A 9013-nucleotide genomic window follows, 5' to 3' on the forward strand; every position below is an offset into this window, starting at 1 on the left:
CATTGGTTATCGTTTGTTGTTCTGTGTCATATTATTTTTTGAACACCTTATATACCAATTCAATTCAAAACAGTGTATGTGATCTATCCAAAGTCAAGAGCTCTTATTCAATGATTGTTTTTGTTTCTGCATGGTTTTTGTTCGTTGTTTCAGACCGTTTGTTTTTTCGTTTGAATTTTAATGTCAGGGCCTTTTATAGCTTGCTTTATGGTATGGAATTTGCTCATTGATGAAGGTCATTTGGTGACATATAGTTGCTGGATTCTAGAAATTTGGTCTCTGGTGGTTTGTTGTCTTATATCTTCAATTCAAAGAAGCGTACTTAATCTGTAAGACAACTTGCCTTATTTTCATTTAGACCTTTAAAAGAATACTTGTACCCTCACAAAGTATATTATTTAATAGCAAAATACATCATTCATGCATTCAAACAACTACAATAATAGCCCATATCATAAAATATGGTAATGTGATTTAAATTGTTAATAATAATATTCACACAATTTTCTCAAGAAAATTATTTCTTGAATAAACTACATTAAGAATCCGTTTATTTTTTAAAGATGAATGGTAAATCTTTCCGGACTTTGATTATCTAAAAAAAATGAAGAGGTTTCTTACTAAAACTATTATTTGGTCTTGGTAAAATTATAACGATTTAGCGACTGATCGTAGACTGTAGTATATTGAACATCATTATTTGTTAGTAATGCTTAATAATTAGGTGTAAGTTTTTTTATTTTACAAATTTGAATATATATTTTTTGAACTTTAAAACTCCTTTTTTTTAATTCATAATTTATTTTAAGAAGAATACTAGATAAAATTTGATGGAACTTATAGTTCACATTCATGTATGATTCTTTTTGTTGATTGATTTTTTTGCGTTTTCTAATTTTCTCGGATTCGTTTGGGTAATACATTTCCCTTAACTGGTCTACACTACAGTTAATGCATGATAAATACAGCAATTTACTTTTAATATTTAATTATAGATTCTACCATTACATCGAGTGTGATACGAGTTATCTCCATTAAAAACACCAAAAGTCATTATTTGAAACAACGATGTAGACTTATTTATTTTGCATAAGTTTATCACTTCACAGAACAACCTCTCAAGTCAAGGTTTACTGCATGATCGTCTTAATGTAATTCGAACGGATTCTACAAAGAACTAGAAGTACTAGATAAGCATTGTCTGATAAATTTACTGCTTTCTGCCCACTGCGGAATTAAGTCCTGTGGATACAATCCGTCATTATCTTTGACGTGTGGATTACTATCGAGTTTCATCAAACATTTAACCGATTTTCTTCGTCCCCATTTGCATGCATAGTGAAGTGGAGTCTTTCCCGTACTATCTTGAACATTTACGCTAGCTCCATTCCAAACAAGAAAGCAAATAACATCATTATTTCCATATTGACTAGCAAAATGAATTGGTTGGCGACCATCGGCATTTGTTGATTTAACATCGGCTGACTTACTAATCAGAAGTTTGACTATTTCAATATTATCATCCGCACATGCAAGGTGTATCGGTTTAGTTTGTCGTGTTCCGTCACAGTTAGGATTTGCGCCATAATGAAGTAAAAGAGACGCGCACCGAAAACTTCCACTATTGCATGCGTACAACAATGGGGTCATCTTAAAACCATCCGTTATATTGACATCAGCTTCTGATGCGACAAGCATTTGTACACTGTCAAATCTGTGATCATATGACCAAGCGCATGCGTAATGTAAAGCGGATTTGCCTTGGTCATCTACAGCATTGATGTCGGTCTTTACATCTAACAGTAGTTTCAAACAGGAGTATGCACCCTCATGATCAGAGTGACATCCTTCTGTAGTTGCATGTATAGGTAATCTATTATACTTGTCGCAAATATTAATGTCAGCGCCATTCTGAATTAAAGCTTTAACTGTTCTCCAGCGGCCATTTTTACAAGCATAAAATAACGGTGCACACGAATCACTATCTTTTGCATTGGGATCGCAGCTATGTTCTAGAAGAAAGCATACAAGATCTACGTTATCACTCATAGCAGCAAAGTGAAGAGATGTCCTTTCCATCCAGTCTTTTTCATTTAAACACGCACCGGCTTTGTTGAGCAGGTCTACGCATTTAATGCTACCAGCGTATGATGCATAGTGAATAGGTTGCTTTCCGGCATAATCTGCATTATCAGCGATACTTCCATTTTTTAAAAGAAGTTCTACACATGCATCACTTGAACTTTGGCATGCGTAATGTATTGGCTGCATGCCTGAATTGTCTATTCTATTAACGACACCATTTCCAGTTTTTTCCATTACCAGACGTAAGATTTCAACCTCTCCTGATCGAGCTGCACAATGCACACCATTCAATTTGTATGGACGTGTGATACTACTCGTATCCATTCCAAAATCTAGCAAAAGCTTAACTAGTGTAGCATCTCTCCTATTTATAACTGAATGGAGACTTTTGATTGGTATTTCAAAAAATAAGTTATTTGTATCTTTTATCTTATGAAGCAAATGCATAGCTAATTTAGTATGACCATCGTCTAATATAAATTCGACTAGGGATCTTTGACCATCCATGCTCTCGATAAAACTTTCAAATTCAACTGCCGACAAGTGCTCTATGCTTTCAATAAATTTTGACAACATGACATCGTCTTGAATAGACGGGTTGTTCATGACATTTCTAATATTTCCTGTCTGTATATCAGAAATCCACCGTTTTGACAGACATTTTAAATGCGATTTTTTCAAAACGATAACATCTAACTCATCACTATTTTCTGATAAAACTGAATTTTTGGTCCTAACACGCTGCTCAATAAAGTGAGCTGATGCCAATCTTAGTATTTCTTTCGGGTGCTTTTGTCCAAAAACTAAACAAACGGCATCAAAAAATGAGTCGTGTAAAAATACATACACGTCATCTACTTCTTCTACATATACCCCTAATATTGCCTCTACAGATTTCTCCATCTGATGCAAAGCTGTCCTTTTGTTCATATCAAATGCCTTGATGACTGTGTCCAGTTTTTCTTCATCCATACCATCGTCTTCAAAGTCGTCGTCCAGATATTCAACTGGAAGGCGCCCGTCGTGGAGAACAATTAGAACCATGATACAAAATGAGTGAATATCATAATCAAGAAGTTCTGAAATGTCTTTTTGTAACACCGACAATGGGTTTTCAAAGAAATTTGCATTATTTCTCAAACGATGATTTTTTGCATATAATTTGCAAATCAAAGGGAACCCGGGAGTATATCCTGACATATCTTTTACAAGTTGCATTGGGAAAAGGCCATGACCTTGACAGTGGCGGGCAACTAACATTCGCTTTTCGACATTATTCATACATAAGCTTTCGTCGGTAATATCGAGAAGTGAATTAAAGTAACGTTCACAGGAACGCAGCATATTTTTTGCTTGTTGAGCCACCATTTTTCTTGAGGTAAGAATTAATGACATTTTTTGTTTTGATACGATGCTGTCAATTTTATCATAAAGCCTTGACCAAATTTCAATGAACCTTTTGTTTAATGTTGGGGTTCCAAATGCATCATCGACGAAGTATACTATTTGTCTACTTGGATCTATTGCTTGTTCAAGAAAATTTGGGTCAGAAAATACGAGGGGCGTATATCCTTTTTTCTGCAAACTATTTAGAACATTAACGGCAAGCGTAGTTTTCCCATCCCCGGCATTACCAATGATTATAACAATGCCATTCATCAACAATCGTTCCATTGTTTTCTCAAATGCTCTTGTTTTCACAAATAAATCAATGTTTTGATTTTTATGCTCCATGAATACCTTTGTCTGTTCTGTAAAAGTGTTGCAAGATTATATAAATTGAATATAAACACATTTTTTTATGTTTTGACAAGACATTTCAACAGTTTGACGTCTATACTTTGAAATAATATTTTACTAACAACAGTTTTAGACTTTGAAAAATAATAATGAAATCATGAAAAGTTGACTTTTCTATCTTAACTTCAAGGCATATAATTAGAAAAAGTTAAAGATTGCAATAGCCGTATAATTTAAAGTTTTGGATATTTATTTAAAATAAATTTTCCATGATGTTACAAATGTATAAATATAAATATAAATATAACGATGTGTAAGATTAACCTACTTTGTTCAGTTAACAAAGTACATAAAAAGGAGAGAATTCGTTTCCTATGTTTAAGGGTCTTACCTATGTATCTGTACAATGGATCACTAGTCCTGTTCTCAAAGACTATAGTTTTTAATTCATCTTTATACCTCCTACTGTCATCATTTAGCATTACATATTGACGGCTATTGTCTAAAAATATTAAACATAGTGTATTTGTTTGATGTGATGTGAGCTTGTTATGATTAGTTCTTCTTGTGTGATTCTATTTACTGTAATTATAAAGAAACCAAGGTTTCAAAAGGCAAACTTAACCCTAGATTGATTCGGGGATTCTTTTGTTTACCCCCTTTAAACCAATATCCCCTCTACTATAACTATTCGCGTTATGTTTGGGTTAAGCGTTCCCGATGAAGGTTAGTAAAAACAAAAAACAAAACAAAAAAACCTTTCAAATGTTCCAAATATTCCATTAGTAACCTTTGTAATTTATTTGTTCCCTCAACTGAAAAAATGGGAGGGGTTTCAGATGTAAGATTTACATACAGTCATAACGATCACTGAAAAAGACTTGAGACTTAAAATTTTAGATTAAGTAATCGCCTATCCAAAGCAACACTTCTAAATAGGCGATAAGTTTGCGAATTAAAATTTGTTAATTGTTTACACATATGGAGCCTCAATCACATAACGAAATTGTATATTCATTACTTAATTTTTTCAAATGTTGTTGTTAAAACGACATAATGATATTTCATATCATCTTTAAATCTAGCATTTTTGATGTGTTAATATGTACAGTCCCTATCTTCTGAATTAAGTTATGAATTTCATCATTTCTGGTGTGTCCTAAGCAATTAGGTATCTTTTTCAAGAGATAAATCTTTATTGATTGTTTACTACTTTTATTGTAGACGTAAAAGCACACATAAAGATTGTATACTAAAACATATACAAGTGTGAAAGAAAAACTTGTCAACCTTGTCCGGAAGTATGGTATATGTTAAGGTACAAATACAAAATGTTAAAACAGAAAATTACTACTGATTATAACTTTAAACATATTGTTTACTTAACCACCCATATAATTGTCCAATTTTGAATCAGACAAATTGAATTGTCTGATTCAATTTGCCTCAGAATCAGACAATGATAAAAGTATGACAAAAAAAACCCAAAAAAAACACTCAATTTGATAGTAGTTATGTTTAAATTGTGTATTGATGAATGAATACAACTTTCAGTTTTTTTTCGTGTTCTGGTTCGTCAGGCAGAAACGGAAGACCACCCATTTCTAATTCAAGATGGGATAATTCAAAATGAGATAGTTATGTCAGTAGTTTTTTTCGGCCATGTTTTGATTTTTTTCATAATTGCCTGATTCTTACAAAGCCTGGCACTTAAGATCATCGATACAATTCATAGGAATAACAATGACCAAAATTACATATCCATCCTCTCTGTGATGATATATCCCATTTCAATAAAAGAGGCGAATCACACTTAAAATAACAGGAATGAAAAGAAAAGATGAGAAATAGATGACTTGTTTTTACCTGCACAACCATCAAGTTCGTCCTCTCCGTCTGTGCTTGATATCGAACAGGTTTTCTCTTTTACTGAAAAATCACAAGAAAGCCGTTGCACTGAGCCATTAATATCATCTGCAAGGTCTGCCCTTCCAACTTCTCTTAAAGAATTAGCCAATACAGAAGTATAATTGACTTTATGCTGCTCTGTGACAATTTTCCAATGACTTAACATTACAGACACACATTGTGAAATACTCGAGGGGTACGCAGCACGCAACTGTTCCATCTGGACGGTGTTGAAACCTAGATGTACACCAAGCAGCTGCCATTCTAAACCTATCTTCGTACAAAGTTTTCCAAGATCTGGAAAATATATAAATGAACCTATTATTTTATTTCAAACCACTTTATATATGAACATAAAAGGAAAAAATACAATATGAAGATTGTAGTGTAAAATCGTTTACACGTGGCATTGTTATGAACAGAAACTATTTCAAAGCTTGAACGACTTTTCTCTTTATATTTTCATAGAAACTGCATGAAAACCAAAAGAGTAAAAATCAATTAACACGTTGTACAGAAATTAATCTATAAAATGAAGAAGTTGTTCTTTTTATATAACCTCTTCCAGGTTTGACATTACAAATTCGATTGAGGTTTTTAATTTTCAAACAATGAACATGCAAGCAAACCTCAAAAGTTTAATGTCGTCTAAAATTAATAATCAATAATCAAGAGATTCAAAATGACACATTTTAGAACTGTTTAACACAATAGTAAATGCATTTCAAGTTTACAGAATATTAATTTTGAACTTTGAGGTTTGAGGAAGTGATATATGATCAAAATCATAAAAGAAAAGCGAAAAGATTGATATTCATACGAATTTATTGTTTTTCAATTCTATAATTTCAATTTCCTTATGACAACGGAAAGACCAAGGCCAATTTTAATGATTTAATCGTACACAAGTGTTTACTTCCGCCTGTCTGAAATGAAGTGCTTAAAAACAAGTATGTATATATACATATAAACATAATGCGTTACCACATGCTTAATAAATGTAGCATTTAAAAACATACAAGTCTAGTCAAATATTTTTATTTCTTGTATAAGATATATAATTTTTCGCATGAAGGTTGTCTCTAACAGTTCCTTGAGGCATATCAACAAAACAAAAACCAATGCCAGGGAATTCGAAATTTTAGACTAAATAGTATACACTAGTATTTTAGATCAACTATGAATATCGTAGTCAGGGCTTTTTAGATGGGTCATCGAAGGATGAATCCCACATGAATTATCTTTATCCTGCAATTGGGTGTTCTACTATACAGATACAGCCCTACAGATATCGCTATGCTGTATCTGTATACTATACAGATATCGCTTTGAAGCTCCGTCCACTTCCGGACTGAGTATTGTATGAACCTGCGTGACCTCAGAATGCGTATCGCAGTTGCATTCCAATGACGTGCTAATTGCGAATTTACGATTACTTTTATACGTTCTGTTTGTTTTCCAACATTTCTTGAGAGAAATGAAAATCACACCAATTTTCTGATAACATACACACATGAACAGCAGTCTTGTCTACGATGACAACTTGAAAGTGTATGATTGTGTAACAAAAACAACCATGTCAATTTCAGCATTCATGTTTAGTGAATGTCAAGTCTGAAGCGTAGGACAACTCGTACACTCCTGTTTCAAATTGGACAATGTTTTGTTATTTATTTTTACTGTTGAAATTAGTTGTTATGTTAAAATAGATAATTATTCACCTTGAGCGATGCATTATTGTTGACCATTCGGGATTCTTTTTTTGCGAATCCGTCTTCAGCTGAATGTATGATAACTGTAACATATTACAACACGCGCCTCAAGGGATTTCAAATCGAAAATTAATTGCAAAATATGTGTTTTTGTGTCTTTCAAAACACAAATAATATACAGAAATAATTGCAGGATAAAGACAATAACTGTTTAGTGTCTTTAAATATCAGCTGTATTTGTACTCGGCTCGAAACAGGTGTAGTAGCTCAATAAAAGCTCGCATACACCTTGTTTCATAGCCTCGTACAAATACAGCTGATATTTAAAGACACTAAACAGTTATTGTCTATTTATCCACATGCAGCTTTAGTTTTTTTCTTTTTTATGGGGAACAGAAGAGGGACATATTCGCTACTCTCGACTATATCATAATCAGTATTATACTGATATACAATGCTGGAGACTTAAACATCCAATAAAAAGTTAAAAAAAATCCAACAACATAAAAATTACTTGAAGAGGACAAACACCAGCGTATAAGACAACTTTGCTTGAGAGAAATGTCAAACTTGACCAAATTCTTGGATCATTGTCATGGAAAGGTTTCATTGACGGGACTCGCAGGACCAGTGTTCAAAGGACGAACAATCCTTGTTTTGCTAATTTTGTACAAGCCTCCCTCCAGATGAAAACTTGAGTTTAAAGTCATCGTATTCATTAGTAATGTGAAAATGATATATAAAAAAAGGTGTAAAGAAAAAGAGTAAGCTTACATTTTGAATCCATTTTTAACATCCATCATTAAAGAGCGTCATAGTTGATATCCGAATGACATGCGATATGTAGGAGTGTTTGAAGTTGTTTATGGATTGATTCACACATATATGAGAGGGTCAAGATGAAAGTACTTGAACTAATCAAATCAACCTCAACCATCTATGGCCAACTTTCCCTGACGGAGTTACAACTTTAACTTATGATATTTAATTGAATCTGTGATATTTGTGTCATGTATTTTTTAAAAATTAACTAAGAGTTTGTAAAAAAATAAGGTTTCCTGATTTGCTAAAATTGTTCCCTTAAATATTATCTTGATAGATAAAAATATAAATATATCAGAGTATAAGTCATCGTATTAGTTAGGGATTGTGAAAAAGACATTTGCATCAAATAAAAGAAGTAAAAAATAAAAAAAGCCGCTTACTTTTAGACTCCATATTTAACATCAATCATTTAATAGCGTCACAGTTGACTTCCGTATTATATACGGTATGTACGAAGAAGTGTATTATGTTTCCATGAATTAATTCACATCTGCGGGGGTGAAGATGTAAATATTTAATTTCATTTATTTGTCGCTAATTAACTATATTCTTTAAAGTTTTACCTGTGTATCTGAAATTTAAACTATACTGGACTTGATGTAGTTTAGAAAATGAACAATTTACATAATTTTAATTATGATATTTTCGAAGGTGAAAATAACTTATTCTGCATTTAGCTATTTTCCCTTAACAGAAATACTCAAGTCATATACTGGAGATAGTTTAGGTATTTTCACATAAGA

At 32.5% G+C, this 9013-nt stretch overlaps 1 protein-coding gene across 2 annotated transcripts; it reads right to left on the minus strand.

The window, feature by feature from the left end:
• Positions 1 to 385: 385 nt before the first annotated feature.
• Positions 386 to 8716, minus strand: LOC143080250 (uncharacterized). 2 transcript variants are annotated; one of them, XM_076255999.1, is made up of 4 exons: positions 8651 to 8716; positions 5692 to 6030; positions 4217 to 4327; positions 386 to 3836 (listed from the first exon to the last, which is right to left on the minus strand). In XM_076255999.1, the coding sequence occupies exons 1-4, from the start codon at positions 8670 to 8672 to the stop codon at positions 1168 to 1170; spliced, it is 3141 nt and encodes a 1046-aa protein (XP_076112114.1). In that variant the 5' UTR covers positions 8673 to 8716; the 3' UTR covers positions 386 to 1167. The 2 variants fall into 2 exon arrangements, with proteins under 2 accessions (XP_076112114.1, XP_076112107.1); XM_076255992.1 differs by lacking the exon at positions 8651 to 8716 and adding an exon at positions 8220 to 8354.
• Between the last annotated feature and the right edge of the window lie 297 nt (positions 8717 to 9013).

The sequence above is a fragment of the Mytilus galloprovincialis genome, chromosome 1, assembly GCF_965363235.1.
Source record: "Mytilus galloprovincialis chromosome 1, xbMytGall1.hap1.1, whole genome shotgun sequence".
Lineage (NCBI taxonomy): Eukaryota > Metazoa > Mollusca > Bivalvia > Mytilida > Mytilidae > Mytilus > Mytilus galloprovincialis.